Source organism: Coregonus clupeaformis, chromosome 27 (assembly GCF_020615455.1).
Source record: "Coregonus clupeaformis isolate EN_2021a chromosome 27, ASM2061545v1, whole genome shotgun sequence".
Lineage (NCBI taxonomy): Eukaryota > Metazoa > Chordata > Actinopteri > Salmoniformes > Salmonidae > Coregonus > Coregonus clupeaformis.
Window position 1 is genome coordinate 17,110,403 of NC_059218.1, and position 21,080 is coordinate 17,131,482.

At 42.4% G+C, this 21,080-nt stretch overlaps 1 protein-coding gene across 5 annotated transcripts in view; it reads right to left on the reverse strand.

The window, feature by feature from the left end:
* Positions 1-17,352, reverse strand: part of pisd (phosphatidylserine decarboxylase) — a 46,204-nt gene extending 28,852 nt beyond the window's left edge. The window contains exons 1-3 of one of the 5 annotated variants that reach the window (XM_041850677.2): positions 17,124-17,352; positions 13,143-13,213; positions 12,109-12,284 (exon numbers count right to left, since the gene is read on the reverse strand). In XM_041850677.2, coding sequence (XP_041706611.1) covers positions 12,109-12,284; positions 13,143-13,213; positions 17,124-17,227 — 351 coding nt within the window. In that variant the 5' untranslated portion in view covers positions 17,228-17,352. Of the gene's footprint in view, positions 1-159; positions 259-1,179; positions 1,286-12,108; positions 12,285-13,142; positions 13,214-15,785 lie in introns of those variants that run through there. The other 4 variants (XM_041850678.2, XM_041850679.1, XM_041850680.1 and 1 more) reach the window with 4 other exon arrangements.
* Between the last annotated feature and the right edge of the window lie 3,728 nt (positions 17,353-21,080).

Consider the following 21,080-nt stretch of genomic DNA (forward strand, 5'->3'; position numbering starts at 1 on the left):
TGTAACAGTTCCCTATTAAACATTCTCTCTTCTGTTTACCTAGATTACATTGAACAATTTCCATAAACATAGTTACGTATTTCAGATAATGCTTTATACAAAGTTAATCTGAAAGTATTGAGTTTTTCCTTATTTAAAAAAAGAAACTCAGAACCTTACCTTCTCTTTGTGTTTTTTTGTCTGAAGTGTGAATAAAATTGACAAAGGGGAAGGGGAAGTCTCTCACTGCGTGCTAGTTAAAGGTGAAGGCTAGTCAGGTCCCTCTACTCTCTCACAACAAAGTGCTGCATACTGGTTGAACACAAGCCCTTTAAGAGAGGGTGGGCGGGCAGATATCACATTCAAAAGACTATCATTGCTGGGTGATGTCATCAGAAAAAGTAGCCTGATTGTCCAAACGCACAAATCTACTGTAGGTGTACAATATCTCATCAAGTTTACAGCGAGGCTAACTTAAAAGCTACAATCCTTAATTGATACAATAAAGCGTTCTGCTATGGATACAAGGACTGACCATCCATGATATCAAATGTATAGATTTAACCATGTTGAGGCTATACAGAGTTTGTTTACATTTACGTTGTTTCCAAACATGGGAGTAAAAAAGCTTATATTTTGAGTTCTGATGGGGTATGACAGTTGAACTAACCTCATGAAGCATTTATAAAAGTTATATTCTTCAAGAATTAATGGGTATATATATATATCTCATTAATTTATCAGTACAAAATGGATACAGCAACTAAGGATTCTTTAACAATTTGGGGTGATGAACTGTGTACCGACATGCATATTGTTATAGGCTGAGCAGAGATGGAAAGCACCACAATTAGCCTATTTAAATATATTTATATATTTGGTCATTTTATTTGGATAGTCTGGATTTTTCATCTATAGATCATACTACTAACAAACTATCTGTTGATAAGCAACTGCTTGCTAAGGTGACGGTTAGGTTTAAAATAACGGGTAGGGTAAGGGTTAATGTTAAGTTTAGGGATAGGATAAGGGTTAGAGCTAGGGTTAGTAGATATAGTTGAAACGTTACTGATAGTCTGTAAAGCATCTACAGATGGACTATCCAAATAAAAAGTGTTAAGAAATATTTAAGATATTCTAAATGTATCCATCCACATTTATCCATACTACATGCAAATGTAAAATAAGTTATACAAATACCTCAGTGGCACTATCTTTACAGCCAGATTTAGCAGTTCCTCTTTGGGTAGAGACTAGAGAGTGAGACAGACAGTGAATGCTCCTATCCATGTAGCTGGCTCAGAATGCTGCGTGTCTTTGGCTTGTCGGAGGGAAAATAGAGGGCCCCTCGCCAGTCTGCTCATTACCATTCCATTCACGTCTCAGCCCAAATTCACCCGGAGAAAAACTCAGGCCATTGTTAGGAGGGGATGTGCATTCGTGTCTTAGGAAAGCATGGGCCAAACTCTCTGTATGTATTTGTTCCAATGTGTTGTGTCATGATGAGTGTGTTTACTAGGGCTGGGCGATAAACTGTAAAAAATAAATAAAATCATAATTCTATAACGATATTTTAATGTTTTATTTGTCACATTTAATAATTCAGTAATGACTAGAAAAAAAAATGGCAATCATTAATTTGTATCGCAATCAGAGATGGGCAAAATATACATAAAATTGTATCTTGTTACAAATACAAGATACTCTAAAGACCAACGAATCAAAACAAAAACACTTTTACAAAGTATTGTATTATATAGAAGCAAACCGGATGGACATCATGAAAATGATCGGAGAGGTTGAGAGTAGAAGTAGTTCAGGAGAAAGAACAAAACAAAAATGTAATTACTGTAAAATTGACTGTGTCCATAAAATGTAGATAGTGGGTATGGGCTGGAAGTAGAGGCCTAGGCGTTGTTGTTCACTAGTTTACTCCAAGTGGGGAAAGGGTGGCGGGGTTGGAAAGTAATAAAGGGGAATATATCTATATTTTTAAGGATATGCATGTATGTATGCATGTATGTGTGTGTATATATATATATAATCACATTGTATGATTTTTAAGTAATTAATTTGCATTTTATTGCATGACATAAGTATTTGATACATCAGAAAAGCAGAACTTAATATTTGGTACAGAAACCTTTGTTTGCAATTACAGAGATCATACGTTTCCTGTAGGTCTTGACCAGGTTTGCACACACTGCAGCAGGGATTTTGGCCCACTCCTCCATACAGACCTTCTCCAGATCCTTCAGGTTTCGGGGCTGTCGCTGGGCAATACGGACTTTCAGCTCCCTCCAAAGATTTTCTATTGGGTTCAGGTCTGGAGACTGGCTAGGCCACTCCAGGACCTTGAGATGCTTCTTACGGAGCCACTCCTTAGTTGCCCTGGCTGTGTGTTTCGGGTCGTTGTCATGCTGGAAGACCCAGCCACGACCCATCTTCAATGCTCTTACTGAGGGAAGGTGGTTGTTGGCCAAGATCTCGCGATACATGGCCCCATCCATCCTCCCCTCAATACGGTGCAGTCATCCTGTCCCCTTTGCAGAAAAGCATCCCCAAAGAATGATGTTTCCACCTCCATGCTTCACGGTTGGGATGGTGTTCTTGGGGTTGTACTCATCCTTCTTCTTCCTCCAAACACGGCGAGTGGAGTTTAGACCAAAAAGCTCTATTTTTGTCTCATCAGACCACATGAACTTCTCCCATTCCTCCTCTGGATCATCCAGATGGTCATTGGCAAACTTCAGACGGGCCTGGACATGCGCTGGCTTGAGCAGAGGGACCTTGCGTGCGCTGCAGGATTTTAAGCCATGACGGCGTAGTGTGTTACTAATGGTTTTCTTTGAGACTGTGGTCCCAGCTCTCTTCAGGTCATTGACCAGGTCCTGCTGTGTAGTTCTGGGCTGATCCCTCACCTTCCTCATGATCATTGATGCCCCACGAGGTGAGATCTTGCATGGAGCCCCAGACCGAGGGTGATTGACCGTCATCTTGAACTTCTTCCATTTTCTAATAATTACGCCAACAGTTGTTGCCTTCTCACCAAGCTGCTTGCCTATTGTCCTGTAGCCCATCCCAGCCTTGTGCAGGTCTACAATTTTATCCCTGAGGTCCTTACACAGCTCTCTGGTCTTGGCCATTGTGGAGAGGTTGGAGTCTGTTTGATTGAGTGTGTGGACAGGTGTCTTTTATACAGGTAACGAGTTCAAACAGGTGCAGTTAATACAGGTAATGAGTGGAGAACAGGAGGGCTTCTTAAAGAAAAACTAACAGGTCTGTGAGAGCCGGAATTCTTACTGGTTGGTAGGTGATCAAATACTTATGTCATGCAATAAAATGCAAATTAATTACTTAAAAATCATACAATGTGATTTTCTGGATTTTTGTTTTAGATTCCGTCTCACAGTTGAAGTATGCCTATGATAAAAATTACAGACCTCTACATGCTTTGTAAGTAGGAAAACCTGCAAAATCGGCAGTGTATCAAATACTTGTTCTCCCCACTGTATATACACACACGTATATACACACACACACACACACACACACACACACACCCACAGCTGTGGAAAAAATTAAGAGACCACTGCACATTTTTCTTAAATCAGCATCTCTACATATATGACAGCCATTCCATTCCAGTGTCTGTTGAATTCCAATACAGGCACACCTCATTCTTCTGAATTAGATACTGATTAGGTGATCACCTGAACCAAATCTTATTTAACGAGGAAAAGTATAAAAAACACTGCTGTGGTCATCACTATCCTCTTGCAATAGGACCAGCTGGATGGCAAAAACAGTGCTAATAGTACCTCAAAAGTAATATTAATCAAAAAATAACTATTGACCATGCCAAAAAGAGTTGAAAAGAAGGGGTCAATTCTGGCTTTACTGGCAGAGGGATACAGTGAGCTTCAGGTTGCTTCCATCCTTAAAATTTCAAAGACGGCGGTTCATAAGAACAAGGTCAAGCAGCAGACATTGGGGACAACAAAGCTACAGACCGGCAGAGGGCGAAAACAACTACTGACCGGGATGACCGCCAACTCATTCGAATGTCAGTCAACAACCGTAGGATGACAACAAGTGACCTACAAAAAGAATGGCAAACGACAGCTGGAATGAAGTGCATGGCGAGGACGGTTCGAAACAGGCCCCTAGGGGCAGGGCTGAAGTCTTGCAAAGCTAGAAAAAAGCCCTTCATCAATGAGAAGCAAAGAAGTGCCAGGCTGAGGTTTGCAAAAGACCATAAGGATTGGACCATAGAAGACTGGAGCAAGGTAATCTTCTCTGATGAGTCCAATTTTTAGCTTTGCCCAACACCTGGTCGTCTAATGGTTAGACGGAGACCTGGAGAGGCCTACAAGCCACAGTGTCTCGCACCCACTGTGAAATTTGGTGGAGGATCTGTGATTATCTGGGGGTGCTTCAGCAATGCTGGAATCGGGCAGATTTGTCTTTGTGAAGGACGCATGAATCAAGCCACGTACAACGTTGTCCTGGAAGAAAACTTGCTTCCTTTTGCTCTGACATTGTTCCCCAACTCTGAGGATTGTTTTTTCCAGCAGGAAAATGTGCCATGCCACGCAGCCAGGTCAATTAAGGTGTGGATGGAGGACCACCAGATCAAGACCCTGTCATGGTCAGCCCAATCTCCAGACCTGAACCCCATTGAAAACTTCTGGAATGTGGATGGTCACAAGCCATCAAACAAAGCCGAGCTGCTTGAATTTTTGCGCCAGGAGTGGCATTAAGTCACCCAACATCAATGTGAAAGACTGGTGGAGAGCATGCCAAGACGCATGAACGCTGTGATTGAAAATCAGGGTTATTCCACCAAATATTGATTTCTGAACTCTTCCTAAGTTAAAACATTACTATTGTGTTGTTTAAAAATTAACATGAACTTTTTTTCTTTGCATTATTCGAGGTCTGACAACACTGCATCTTTTTTTGTTATTTTGACCAGTTGTCATTTTCTGCAAATAAATGCTCTAAATGACAATATTTTTATTTGGAATTTGGGAGAAATGTTGTCAGTAGATTATAGAATAAAACAAAAATGTTATTTTTACCCAAACACATACCTGTAAATTGTAAAACCTGAGAAACTGATAATTTTGCAGTGGTCTCTTTATATACACACACATTTTTTAACATTTTACCTTTATTTAACTAGGCAAGTCAGTTAAGAACAAATTCTTATTTACAATGACGGCCTACACCGGCCAAACCCGGACAACGCTGGGCCGCCCTATGGGACTCCCAATCACGGCCGGTTGTGATACAGCCTGGAGTGGCGCAGTGGTCTAAGGCACTGCATCGCAGTGCTAACTGTGCCACTAGAGATCCTGGTTCGAATCCAGGCTCTGTCGCAGCCGGCTGCGACCGGGAGACTCATGGGCGGCGCACAATTGGCCCAGCGTTGTCCAGGGTAGGGGAGGGAATGGCCGGCAGGGATGTAGCTCAGTTGATAGAGCATGGCGTTTGCAACGCCAGGGTTGTGGGTTCGATTCCCACGGGGGGCCAGTATAAAAAAAAATATATGTATTCACTAACTGTAAGTCGCTCTGGATAAGAGCGTCTGCTAAATGACTAAAATGTAAATGTAAATGAATCGAACCAGGGGGTCTGTAGTGACGCCTCAAGCACTGAGATGCAGTGCCTTAGACCGCTGCGCCACTCACATATAGTTGAAGTCGGAAGTTTACATACACCTTAGCCAAATACATTTACCCAGCATGGCTACCACATCATTCTGCAGCTATATGCCATCCCATCTGATTTGGGCTTAGTGGGACTATCATTTGTTTTTCAACAGGACAATGACCCAACACACCTCCAGGCTGTGTAAGGGCTATTTTACCAAGAAGGAGAGTGATGGAGTGCTGCATCAGATGACCTGGCCTCCACAATCCCCCGACCTCAACCAAATTGAGATGGTTTGGGATGAGTCGGACCACAGAGTGAAGGAAAAGAGGCCAACAAGTGCTCAGCATATGTGGGAACTCCTTCAAGACCGTTTGAAAAGCATTCCAGGTGAAGCTGGTTGAGAGAATGCCAAGAGTGTGCAAAGCTGTCATCAAGGCAAAGGGTGGCTATTTGAAGAATCTCAAATATAAAATATATTTTGATTTGTTTAACACTTCTTTTGTTACTACATGATTTCATGTGTGTTATTTCATAGTTTTGATGTCTTCACTATTATTCTACAATGTAGAAAATAGTAAAAAAATAAAGAAAAACCCCTGAATGAGTAGATGTTCTAAAACTTTTGACTGGTAGTGTACACTCACACACACACACATATATACATAAACACATAGCCATATCATCTAGCCCTAGTGTTCACACTTCATTGTGTGCGTCTGCGTCCAGGTGTGTTTGCGCGTGGGTTCACAATCAGTATGTCATGATGACAATGCTGGCCTTGACAGGGACCACAGGACCTTGCTAAGTCACTTTCTGATCGTTGCATGTTGTACTGAACAGTTCAAAGGGGGAGCAACCGAAAGCCCACCATGTTTGCTGTTCCATTTTTATTTACAATATAGCGAGATAAAAACATAATTTGCAGTCAGGGAAATTCCCTAAACCAATTCCCCAAAGCTGCCAATGAGCTTACATTTCCACTGTAAACCTCACCCCACACTCAACTTATTGCAAAGCCCTATTGAGCAAATCTGCTGGCCAGGCCCCCAAAGAGTACACTTCACAATAAGCAAGATTGTATTCGTTTTGGTGAATAAATAATCACCCTTTTGTAGCTACAGCAAATAAGACCACCAAACTGTCAGTTTACATAAGATGAGTTCCTTCTTTAAATACAAAAGTGAAACGTTTTAAAAAGGGATGTTTTGTCAGGTACAATTTTGTCAAAAGCAAGACTCTCGTTTAACAGTACAGTAGTAGAAAAGTATGAGACTAAAGTCCATAAATACCACTGAATAAAAGCACTGATTCTACAGAGGGAAAGAGAATAGAAATGTCCTCATATTAAAGCAATAGCATTTTATTTGGTGTATTTAGCATGCCTCTAACATTCTGAATCATTATCCACAATTCATTCAGGATTATCTGTAATCATGGTAGCATCCACATTAATGTAGAAGTGTTTAGAAACATATTCTATTCTTATTTACAATAAACGTGACTCCAAAATGACAACACATTACAGTTGAAGTCGGAAGTTTACATACACTTAGGTTGGAGTCATTAAAACTCGTTTATCAACCACTCAACACATTTCTTGTTACAAACTATTGTTTTGGCAAGTCGGTTAGGACATCTACTTTGTGCATGACATAAGTAATTTTTCAAACAATATTATTTCACTGTATCACAATTCCAGTGGGTCAGAAGTTTACATATACTAAGTTGACTGTGCCTTTAAACAGCTTGGAAAATTCCAGAAAATTATGTTATGGCTTTAGAAGCTTCTGATAAGCTAATTGACATCATTTGAGTCAATTGGAGGTGTACCTGTGGATGTATTTCAAGGCCTACCTTCAAACTCTGTGCCTCTTTGCTTGACATCATGGGAAAATCAAAAGAAATTAGCCAAGACTTCAGAAAAAGAATTGTAGACCTCCACAAGTCTGGTTCATCCTTGGGAGCAATTTCCAAACGCCTGAAGGTACCACGTTCATCTGTACAAACAACAGTGCGCAAGTATAAACACCATGGGACCACGCAGCCGTCATACCGCTCAGGAACGAGACGCGTTGTCTCCTAGAGTTGAACGTACTTTGGTGCGAAAAGTGCAAATCAATCCCAGAACAGCAAAGGACCTTGTGAAGATGCTGGAGGAAACAGGTACAAAAGTATCTATATCCACAGTAAAACAAGTCCTATAGCGACATAACCTGAAAGGCCACTCAGCAAGGAAGAAGCCACTGCTCCAAAACCGCCATAAAAAAACCAGACTACGGTTTGAAACTGCACATGGGGACAAAGATCGTACTTTTTGGAGAAATGTCCTCTGGTCTGATGAAACAAAAATAGAACTGTTTGGCCATAATGACCATCGTTTTGTTTGGAGGAAAAAGGGGGTTGCTTGCAAGCCAAAGAACACCATCCCAACCGTGAAGCACGGGGGTGGCAACATCATGATGTGGAGGTGCTTTGCTGCAGGAGGGACTGGTGCACTTCACAAAATAGATGGCATCATGAGGAAGGAAAATGATGTGGATATATTGAAGCAACATCTCAAGACATCAGTCAGGAAGTTAAAGCTTGGTCGCAAATGGGTCTTCCAAATGGACAATGACCCCAAGCATACTTCCAAAGTTGTGGCAAAATGGCTTAAGGACAACAAAGGCGAGCAAGGAGGCCTACAAACCTGACTCTGTTACATCAGCTCTGTCAGGAGGAATGGGCCAAAATTAACCCAACTTATTGTGGGAAGCTTGTGGAAGGCTACCCGAAACGTTTGACCCAAGTTAAACAATTTAAAGGCAATGCTACCAAATACTAATTGAGTGTATGTAAACTTCTGACCCACTGGGAATGTGATGAAAGAAATAAAAGCTGAAATAAATAATTCTCTACTATTATTCTGACATTTCACATTCTTAAAATAAAGTGGTTATCCTAACTGACCTAAGAAAGGGAATTTTTACTAGGATTAAATGTCAGGAATTGTGAAAAACTGATTTTAAATGTATTTGGTGTGTGTAAACTTCCGACTTCAACTGTATTTACCATTCATTTCTATTGGGCACAAAATAATCTGAAACAACCAAAACAAAACAGCAAATGCATCCAAAAAGTTTGTAGTCACAAGTTTGATGTAATCATTGCGTGATAGGAATATGGGATCAAATACTAAACTTTTGACTACTAATACACATAAGTGAATTTGACACAATACATTTGGTCCCTTAAAATGGAGGGACTACGTAAAAGAGTGCTGTAATTTCTAAACGGTTCACCCGATATGGATGAAAATACCCCAAAATTAAAGCTTACAGTCTGCACTTTAACCTCAGTCATCCTATAATTTCAAATCCAAAGTGCTGGAGTAGAGCCAAAACAACTAAAAAGTATCTGTCCCAATACTTGGAGCTCACCATTTTCTCATAGCTTTCTCTTGTCCCTCTGCAGCAGACATGGTGAGCAATTTAAAAAAAACATTGAATCGCAATACAAATCAAAGTATCAAATCACAATACATACAGCGCATTCGGAAAGTATTCAGACCCCTTCCCACACGTTGTTACGTTACAGCCTTATTCTAAAACGGTTAAATTATATTTTTTCCTCAATCTACACACAATACCCCATAATGACAAAGCGAATACAGTTTCGATCTTTTATACATTTGCACAAAAAAAAAATCCACCAGAAATAGCTTAGTAAGTATTCAGAACCTTTGCTATGAGACTTGAAATTGAGCTAAGGTGCATCCTGTTTCCATTGATCAACCTTGAGATGTTTCTACAACTTAATTGGAGTCCATCTGTGGTAAATTCAATTGATTGGACAGGATTTGGAAAAGTACATACCTGTCTATATAAGGTCCCACAGTTGACAGTGCATGTCAGAGCAAAAACCAAGCCATGAGGTTGAAGGAATTGTCTGTAGAACTCCAAGACAGGATTGTGTCGAGGCACAGATCTGGGGAAGAGTACCAAAAAAAATTCTGCAGCATTGAGGTCCCCAAGAACACAGTGGCCTCCATCATTCTTAAACAGAAGAAGTTTGGAACCACCAAGACTCTTCCTAGAGCTTGGCGCCGCAGCCAAACTGAGGAATCTGGGGAGAAGGGCCTTGGTCAGGGAGGTGACCAAGAACCCGATGGTCACTCTGACAGAGCTCTAGTGTTCTTCTGTGGAGATGGGAGAACCTTCCAGAAGGACAACCATCTCTGCAGCACTCCACCAATTAGGCCTTTTTGGTAGTGGCCAGACGGAAGCCACTCCTCAGTAAAAGGCACATGACAGCCCGCTTGGAGTTTGCCAAAAGGCACCTAAAGGACTCTCAGACCATGAGAAACAAGATTCTCTGGTCTGATGAAACCAAGATTGAACTCTTTGGCCTGAATGCCAAGCATCATGTCTGGAGGAAAGAGAGATCCTTGATGAAAACCTGCTCCAGAGCATTCAGGACCTTAGACTGGGGCGAAGGTTCACCTTCCAACAGGACAACAACCCTAAGCACACAGCCAAGACAACGCAGGAGTGGTTTCATGACAAGTCTCGGAATGTCCTTGGGTGCCCCAGACAAAGCCCGGACTTGAACCCGATCTAACATCTCTGGAGAGACCTGAAAATAGCTGTGCAGCAACGCTCCCCATCCAACCTGACAGAGCTTGAGAGGATCTGCAGAGAAGAATGGGAGAAACTCCCCAAATACAGGTGTGCCAAGCTTGTAGTGTCATACCCAAGAAGACTTTTAGACTATTATTATTATATATTATTAAGACTTGAGTCTAATCGCTGCCAAAGGTGCTTCAACAAAGTACTGAGTAAAGGGTCTGAATACTTCATTAATCAATTTTAGAATAAGGCTGTAACGTAACAAAATGTGGAAAAAGTCAAGGGGGCTGAATACGTTGTATAGAGTCGCAATACATATCGTATCGGCACCTAGGTATTGTGATAATATCGTATCGTGAGGTCCCTGGCAATTCCCAGCCCTACCTTTTAGGCTATCACTTGACCTCAAATGTACACATTGCCTTATGCCTAGTGCCTACACACTTGCAAATGCAATACCACAACCTGGGCTTTACCCATGCTAATTTGTGCTAGAAGAGATCTATATTGCTTCATGTATAGGCTACATTATCTCTATCTTATCTCTCTACAGCCCCGCGATCCTCTTGAACGTCATGTTGGTAAATGCCCTGAAGGCTTTAAATGGACCGTTACATAAATAAGACAGAATAGGTGATTTGAAAGTCTGACTTGTACAGTATCTAACACACTTATAGTAAGAAGAATATCACTACAGAAAGCGGGGAAAAGCCACTGATACGGCATGTAAAACAGGTTTATAACCTATGCTTAGCCCATCTGATCTGTCTGATCTGATGTTATGGTAGTTATCTCCAAAGACATCACCTATGGTGCCACTAGGCTCTCTCCCATGTTAAATAGCCTAAGCAAACAATAAGCTATGTGGAGCCTGTTGTGATTATTCCTATGACACACAGATATAGGACCTGTTGTGATTACTACCGTCACAGGACGTGTTTTACTCCTATGACACTATGGACTCTTTAAGAACACGGTGACCCTCCTCACTCGTCACTATTCCAACAGTAAAATCCCACAGATTGTGCTTCAGTATCACTTCTGGATTAGGTTCGCTAATCCAGCTGTTCCAAACAATCTTAATTAGGTCAACAACTTGTAGGGCATTAGAGGCCCAAAGTGAGGAACAAATAGGCCTAGTTCTGCACTCAGAAAGAAAGACAGAACTAAAACGGAGAACATAAACTGATGAAGCCAACATATCTGGCATAATTCGAAGCAATGATGCAGTTGATGTGATCTCAGCAAACAATATTTAGCCTACATAGGCTAAACCATAGGTGCAACAGAACTGAAACTGTGAAAGCAATTAATTTAGCAACAGCTGCTCATCTTGAACACAAGGGTAGGTACTTTCCAACTATTGGGGAAGGAATAGAGTTATGGCGACACCCCAAACATATTCCCTGTGGATCCACAAAATACAGACATCGCAAAACAGAGCAACAGAACACAGACAATGCCAGCAAGCAGGAAGAAAAGAAAGAGCAGCATCATGGAGGAAGGACACATATGGACAGAGTCCGACGGACAAAAACATACGAGCTCAATCATACATAATACACACATCCTTTGAGTCTTAGCTCTGTACACACTTCTCAGCATCCAGAGGTATCAAACTTGAGGTTTTGAGTTTGTCTTACATGGAGGGACTGAAAAACCACGGTGCTCAATCATACCAGGGGTGGATTTTCCTTGCTGGTGAGTAGCCATTTGAGTAAGCTACTCAAGTTCAACCAGTAAACAGTGCGCTGAATTAGTGTTGACAGCAAGCATAAGAAGATGTGATATTGCTCTCTCCTGGTACCTGGGACCATGACCAGGTCCAAAGACAATAGATTGACATCAGAAGTTACCCTACCTGGGTGTCATTGGCGATGCGTGGAGGCACCTCGATGCCAATCTTTGTTAGCTCGCGGTCCTTGTAGCGGCCGTACTGGTCGTATCCCATGTAGCCTCCGCCGGTGGCGATGAGGAGGGGAAAGGGCCTGACGCGAGCCTGAAGGCCTAGAGAGGCTGCACTGAACCACCCTCGCCCTGCACCATGCACATACACAGAGGTTTATATTAGGAACAGTTTAAGCATTTCCCATAACAAGTCTTGCATATATATTTGATCATCATTCTTATTGTAGCCTAAATGTGCACTTCATGTTACTTTAAATAAAACATAGAACAGGGTAGACTAATTACTGAGTTGAGACAATGGCCTAAGCTACTAGCTGGATAGTGATATAGTTTTGACTCATTAAATTATGTCATTATGTGTGTCAGTGAAAGTTCACCATGTATGTTTTTACTGATAAAGTAGCTGCTACTGCCCCTAATATGAATAATGAACAGACCAGTGCTTCACAATCCCACAGCCATGGTTGTGGTGGCAACCCTAGAATACCTCTACCTAATAATTTGCCTAAATTCTTGCATCGATGCAAAATTCTTGCAAACACTGAAACCATTGTGGTGTAATCCATTACTGAAAAACTTTTAAGATGCAAATGTCTGTTCAAGAAAATAAATATGACTTTGCCATAAGAATAACGCAGCCACTGATTGATACACCTACTAAGGCCATTGGAATGTTGGTACTACAGTTTGCGGCTCACTGTCTCTGAATTTGCTACCTTGGTGTCAGAGATAAGATGTCGCCCCTGTGAGGCCATTGGAGGAATGCACTTGTATGAATCTGAAGGTGTTTTAAAATAAAGTTTGTAAGCAATACAAAAGGGTAGAAAGTAGTAAAGTGTGTTCACCGAGTGTGTTCATCTTATTAGCACAGAGACTAATGTGAAGGTAGCCTAGGAGTGTGTGACAGCCTCAGTCACCATTATGTAGGTTGTAAAAACCTGGGTCTGGTCTGGGACTGTTGCGTGAGGATGTCAGTGTGAAACTCACCACCGGATAATGAATGCCATGGCCCCTGCTGAAACTGTCGGGCTCCTTGTGCTCTGAGGAGGAGCGTGTCACTGCAGACAGACCAAGAGAGAGAGAAGAAGCACATATTGTAAATATACTGTATATATTTCAATAACTACCCCAATACTATATTAAGAGATCCGACATAGAAAATTAAATGTGTAGTGTAATGCAAATGTACCCAATGAGATGGCCTCCAAAATGAAGTTTCTTACTTGTCTGTGTCAAACTTATTGGCATTATGACACAATACTCAGACCAAAAAGCATTGCAAACTATACCAAAAACAGAGGAGTGGCTGTTTGACAGTCAGATGAGAAGTCAGAAAGGAACAGCCACTCTCCTGTTCAGGTTGGACATGTCTGTAAGGCTAATAATACTAGGGCACCTGCCAGAAACAGCTCTCCACCAGAGCATATTATTGGTGCAATAAAGTTACTTTCTCCTTTGCCTGGCATAGTGGTGCAACTACTAAACTGAGAGACACTGTCATTGACAATTTAACATAGACAATGCAGAATCAAAAAAGTAAGTTGGTGTGGTATACTTAAGCAATAAGGCACGAGGGGGTGTGCCTGGATACAGCCCTTAGCCGTGGTATACTGGCTACATACTACAAACCTCCGAGGTGCCTTATTGCTATTATAAACTGGTTACCAACGTAATTAGAACAGCAAAAAATTGTTTTTGTCATAGCAGTGGTATATGACGGCTTTTAGCCAATCAGCATTAAGGGCTCGAACCACCCAGTTTATACATGTCTATAATAGACTATATTGCTGAACCACTTACATATCTGTTCAATCTAACCCTGGAATGTAATGAAATTCCAAAGATCTGGAAGTCAGCATTTGTCCTACCACTTTTAAAAGGGGGAGATCCAACTCTTTTAAATAATTATAGGCCAATCTCAAAGCTGTCACCCCTGGTGAAAATACTTGAAACCCTTGTAAGTGAACAGCTAAAAGAGTTTTTATTTACTAACTCTATTTTATCAATGTATCAATCGGGCTTCAGGAAGAAGCATAGCACAATTACAGCAGCCATGAAGGTTTTAAATGATATCACTGAAGCCCTTGACAAAAAACAGCACTGTGTCTCACTTTTTATTGATCTCTCTAAGGCTTTTGATACAGTTGATCATGCTATACTAAGGCAGAGATTGTTGAGTGTAGGTCTTTCGGAGCATGCAGTTGCATGGTTTGCTAACTATCTGTCTGATAGAACTCAGTGCACTCAATTTGATGGGCTTATGTCTGTTAAATTGTCTGTCCTGAATGGTGTGCCCCAGGGCTCTGTACTTGGTCCTCTCTTATTCACTATTTATATTAATGATTTAGACAAAAATGTCCAAAATGCACAACTTCATTTTTATGCTGATGATACTGTTATTTACTGTTGTGCCTCATCTCTTACAAAAAGCTTTCCAGAACTTGCAAACTGCTTTTTATACTGTTCAACATACCTTGTGTCAATTGAAGCTTATCCTCAATACTGACAAAACTAAACTAATGGTGTTTTCTAATGCAAGAAATAGACCTCTGAACCTTTCACCTGTTACTTCCTGTCAGGGCAAGGAGATTGAGGTTGTAACCTCATATAAATATCTTGGAATTCTAATTGATGACGGCCTCTCTTTTAAATTGCATATTCAACAACTTACAAAAAAATTGAAGCTGAAATTGGGATTTTATTTTAGGAATAAGGCCTGTTTTTCTTTTGAAGCCAGAAGGAGGCTAGTATCAGCTAAATTTATGCCTTTACTAGACTATGGGGATATTTTATATATGAATGCTTCCGCTCAGTGTTTGAGATCAATTGACACTCTTTATCATAGTACTTTGAGATTTATTTTAAACTGCAAAACCCTTACGCACCACTGTACTTTGTATACCAGGGTTGGCTGGCCTTCTCTAGTCACTCGTAGGCTCAGTCACTGGTATACTTTTATTTACAAAGCCATTTTGGGTTTACTACCTTTTTATTTGGGCATTTTTATTGTTCAGAAATGTGGTGGGTACTCTCTTCGTTCACTGGACTTTATCCTGCTAACTGTTCCAAATGTCCGAACTGAATTTGGTAAAAGGTCTTTTATGTACTCTGCGCCATCGTCTTGGAACACCTTACAAAATAATTTTAAACTGGAAGAACTTGTCCCGATTGGTGTTTTTAAATCTCTGATGAAGGATTTTGAGGCTGATTCCCTGACCTGTCAATGTTTTTAATTTGCTGTTTTTGATATTGTTATACTCTTGTGAATTCATGAATGGTTTTTACTAGATTACTTGTAGTTTTTCATGTTGTCTGTCTGTAATTTTTTGTAATGACTTGGTGCTGCCTATCTTGGCCAGGACGCTCTTGAAAAAGAGATTTTAAATCTCAATGAGCCCTTCCTGGTTAAATAAAGGTTAAATAAAATAAAAAAATTGACACGAGTAACAAGACATTGGCATCATAAAATAAGAGCTTGCTAGTTAGCTAGCTGGCTAGCTAATGTTAGCTGCAAGAATTTATGAAATGAGCAAACCAGCATTCATTTTCTCCCACCAAGACAGCTACTGTATATTACGACTCTTCCAATAGTGTGTAGCTACCACACATTGAAACAGCAACGTATATTACCTGCCAGATCTCCCTGCAGTCAGATGCAGCTGATAAGAGCACACCTTTCCTAAGGACGCTGCCATCGTGAGTGTGTAGAACGCTAGTGTTCTTCTTCTTCAAAGTTATGGCAGACTACACCTACTGGTGTATTGCCGCCATCTACTGTACGGGGTCTTCTTTTTAAATATTACTGCGGTCTTCAAACAAATGCTATAGGTGCATGCCGCCACCTACTGTTTTGGCTGTATATCAGCCCAAATAATTAAAATAAAACTACTCAATGTGTTCAACTGTCAACGCCCATCCCTACAGGAAGAGAATCTTCGGACAAGCTTTGCAATGTTTCGCCAGTGAAGTCCTGGAAACCCAAAAACCTTTCAGCCGCAGATACTACTACGTCCAGTTTCTTTTACTTTTTGTTCGTTTGTGCAGTACAATTAATCACGTGCAATAAACACCATAAAATCCACCTTCACGATCAGCATATCAGTTTCCCTCAACTGTTGAACACTGAATCTCCAGGTCTGCGGAGCATCCGCCAACATATATTCAGCTCCCTTCGCTCCTTCAACTATTTCACGTGCCTCTGTGTAGGAGACCTGCTGTATAGCCCTGACCCTTGCAACTTCATATTCCTTTACCCTAACCCCGCACTCCGGGGAATTGGGAATGTGGTTGCCATCACAATTACAATAACGAACCTCCTCAGATTTTTCAACAACACTCCTTCGGCACACACTAAATACATGTCCATACATTTTACAATTCCGGCAAAACAGCTTCGACACAAAGCTCTCACCGCATATCTAACATACCCCACCTTCACATGTGAAGGGAGATATTCTTCGTCAAACATCAATAATACAACAGGCTTTTATTAATTTTTTACCCCCACCTCCCCACACAGTTCAGCCAGCGTGTTCCAACTACTCCTGGTATGCTCCTCGTAAACCATGAGGCCTCCACATCCAACGAGACGCTGACCGCTAGTGTTAACAACCAATCAGAACTCGGTATTGAGGAAGGCTTCGTCTTCACAAGACGAATATTAATTCTAGCTGAAGGTCTTTGTCGCCACCTAATGGAGTGCGTATACGGTAACACTTGAACAACACAATCTCCACAGTCTGCGGAGCATCCGCCGCCATATTTTCAACTCCCTTCGCTCCTTCAACTATTTCACGTGCCTCCGTGTAGGAGACCTGCTGTATAGCCCTGACTCTTGCCACATACTCCTTTACCCCAACCGGGCATTCTGGTGAATTGGGAATGCGGTTGCCATCACAATTACATCATCGTACAACCTCAGATTCTTCAACAACATTCCTTCGGCACACACTTGATACATGTCCATACCTTTTACAATTCCGGCAAAACAACAGCTTGGACACAAAAGCTCTCACCGCATATCTAACATATCCCACCTTCACACGTGAAGGGAGATACTCTTCGTCAAACATCAATAATACCGATAGGCTTTTTTATTCCCCCCCCATCCACTACACGGTTCAGCCAGCGTGCTTCAACTACTGCTGGTATTCTCCTCATAAACCACGAGGCCTCCACATCCAAGACGTCCAGAACGCTAGTGTTAACAACCAATCACAACTCGGCATTGAGGAAGTCTTCTTCTTCTTGTTCTGTGGGGTTTTTCGGCGGTTGGCATCCAACGTTACGGTGCATTACCGCGACCTGCTGTACTGGAGTGTGGGTCAGCGACAGGGAGAAACTAAATCCCATCTGCCAGCCCCGTTGCTCTTAAAACAATAACATATTTGAGACTATATCTAATTACGTTCTACTCAATATACTCTTTAAACTAATTTCCTGTATCCCCTTATCCCTCATATTAGATCTCAGCCTCTCTCTTTCCCTCTGATACACGCTCCAAAGGACTCTGTTTCCTGGCAATAATCACACTTTCCTGTTGGATGCTTTCCTATCACATTTAAGGTCTTATTAAACCGGCTGTGTCCCACCCTTAATCTTGTAAAAAATAACCTCTCTCCTGTCCCTTCCTGCTGTCCTCCCCTCCCTGACTTTCCTCTGTACTTGAAATAAATGCCTGCCCTTAGTATCTCTATTCCACTGCTCCTGCCATCTCTGCACCATCACTGTCCAGATCAGGCTTTTTGCCTCTGCCTTGCTTATTGAAACACCAACATCCCCCACTACTAAGTGCTTGTTTAGCCAGTGCATCAACTGCCTCGTTCCCCTCCACCCCCACATGGGCTCCGACCCAAGTAAATCTTATCTGTATACCCATCTGTCTAATCCTGCCATGGGTTTGTAGCACCTCATAAAGCAGGTCTTGTCTACTACGTGAGCTAAAGGACTGGAGACTCAACACTGCACATGAATCAGAGCAAATAACTACTCTTTCTGGCTTGACTTCCTCCACCCACTGCAAGGCCAACAGCATGGACATCAGCTCTGCCGTATATACAGCCAGATGATCAGTAATACGTTTCCTGACTGCCACCCCACATTCCTGCACTACAAATGCTGACCCAGTCTGTCCTGTTCTTTGATCTTTTGAACCATCTGTGTAAATTGCCACAAAATCCTGATATATTACAATTTTTTGTCATTTAGCAGACGCTCTTATCCAGAGCGACTTGACTTACAGTTTAGTGAGTGCATACATTTTTCATACTGGCCCCCCGTGGGAATCGAACCCACAACCCTGGCGTTGCAAGCGCCATGCTCTACCAACTGAGCTACACGTGTCTTAAACAAATCAGATGGATCAACATCCTCCCTATCTTTCTGTAGTCTCTCCAACACTTCTAGATCAACTACTGGAGGCGGGAGTAGCCATGGTGGATTTACAGGAATAGCTACCGTTGGACTAAACTCCCTTCCATACAGTCCCATCTCCTTCGCCTGGGTATTACCCACCCACCCAAAGCTTGTGTTCTGTCTTCACTCAGGTTCCCAGCATGCCTGTAAAATCCCTTTCGCCAGATGAGACACCCCATGTCCCTGTAGGTTGACCAAATAATTAATTTCCAGCTGCTGTCTCCTAATCTGCAATGGCATATCCCCCATCTCCACCTCTATTGCAGCCACTGGGGAGGTTCGAAACGCCCCACTAGTCCTTGCCCCTGTATGACATCTAGCCTTTCCAATGAGGTCCGGGCTGCCGAACCATACGCTATACTGCCATAGTCTATTACAGATTGGATCAATGCAACATACATGGTCCTCAATGATGAACACCCCCCACTCCTTTCCCGTCAGACAGCGCATCACATTTAGCACCTTCCTACACTTTCCCACCACTCTCTCAATGTGTTCTGCCCAGTCATCCTAGTGTCAAAGTACACCACATGGAACCTGAAGGCACCCACCCTCTCCAAGTTTCTCCATATAACCTCAAGCATACCTCATCTCCCACCTTCCTCCTGGTAAAGAACACTGTCTGACTTCTCTCTTCAGAGAACCTGAATACCCACATTAATGCCCAACGCTCTACCTCATCAATTGCTTCCTGTACCTTCCTGACTATGTAAGGCACATTTCTTCCCCTATTCCATAAGGCCCCATCATCTGCAAATAATGACCTCCCTATATCCGGCCGTACCTGAGAGTAAACATCATTGATCATGATTGAGAACAACAGAGGACTAATCATGCTCCCCTGCGGTGTACCGTTATTCACCAGGTAGCTGCCTGATAGAGACTTCCCCACCCTCACCTGATTAGACCTTCCAAACAGGAAATCCTTTATCCAGTTGTATGTTCTTCCTCCTATCCCCATAATATCAAGCTTGAATAACAACCCTTCCTTCCACATCATATCATACACCTGCTCCACATAAAAAAAGACAGCTGCAACAGTTTCCTTGTTCACCTGAGCCTTCCTGACCTCTGCTTCGCCTGATGTGGCAATACTAGCTCCCTGCTCTCCAGGAAGTAAGTTAGCCTCTACGTAATCATATGTTCCATAATCTTACATACATGTGATGTTAAAGCTATTGGCAGAGGAAGGAGGCTTGTTGGCCTCGTTGGGTCCTTCCCTGGCTTCCGGATTGGTACCACTACTGCCTCCTTCCAGCTGCCTGGTAGTTTCCCCTACTCCCACACTCTGTTGATCAATACCAATACCTTATCCAGTTTCTCATCACTAAGATGTGCGAACATAACATAGCACACCTCATCTTTCCCAGGTGAAGTTAACCCAGCCTTACCTATTGCCCTTTTACCTCTGCCATGGTAAATGGTGCATTCAACGCATCATTTACATCCTCCCTCCTATCCAGGACACTCCTCTCTCGTTCTCTCTCTCCCCCTCCTTTGACAAATTTGCAAAGCTATGCACTTGGACAAATGCTTTGGCCATCATCTCTGCTTTCTCCTCATCTGTTACTGCCACATCCTTCCCACTCGTCAACACTGGATAATCCCACTCCCTTCTGACCCCACCCATCCTCTTAATCATCCCCCACAGGTGTCGCCCTTCCAATGGTGTCTGACGGATAGTTCTCCTCACCAGGGCCTGCTTATACTGAATCAGATGTTGGAAGTTATGCGTCCTTTTCAGTACTCTAAATGCCCTGTTCCTACTCCTCACCATTGCCCTACACTCCTCCATCCACCATGGGACTGCTTTCCTCCTCCTCCTCCCTGAACTCTTAGGTATAGCCTCAGTAGCTGCCCCCACTAATGCTGTTCTCACCCAGTTATTCATACTATCCACATCCCCTCTCATATCCACCCGAGCCATCACCTGCTCACTCAGCTCCTGAAACTGATCCCACTTTGCCCTTCCAAACACCCACCTGCCTACTCCATTCACTGACACCTCCTCCTGTGCATACTATGGGGTAATGATCACTCCCTACTGTCGACTCCTCCCATACCTTCCACTCACAGATGACTTTACCTTACTTCTATCCTGGCCCTCCACCCTCTCCAGCACTTCCAGGTCCAATATCTGACACGGATTATAGTAGTTCACAACCACTAGCACCCCTCCTCTCAACCACACCTCCACCACCACATATTCTCGTTCAATACCTTTGCCTAGCATCCTGTAAGGAAGTCCTTGCTTTATGAAGGTGGCACATCCGCCTCCTCCCACTACATCTCTGTCCCTATGAACCACTACATATCCCTGTATGATAAACTCCACAGTCGGTTTGAGCCATGTTTTCTGCACACAAATCACATCAGGCTTAGCTGGTATATCCACAATGAACTGCTTGAACTCCTGCCCATTAGCCAACAGGCTTCGAGCATTCCATTGTAGTACTACCACCATAACTAAGATCCAGTAATACATGACTCTACCCTCGGCTGATTGAGGTT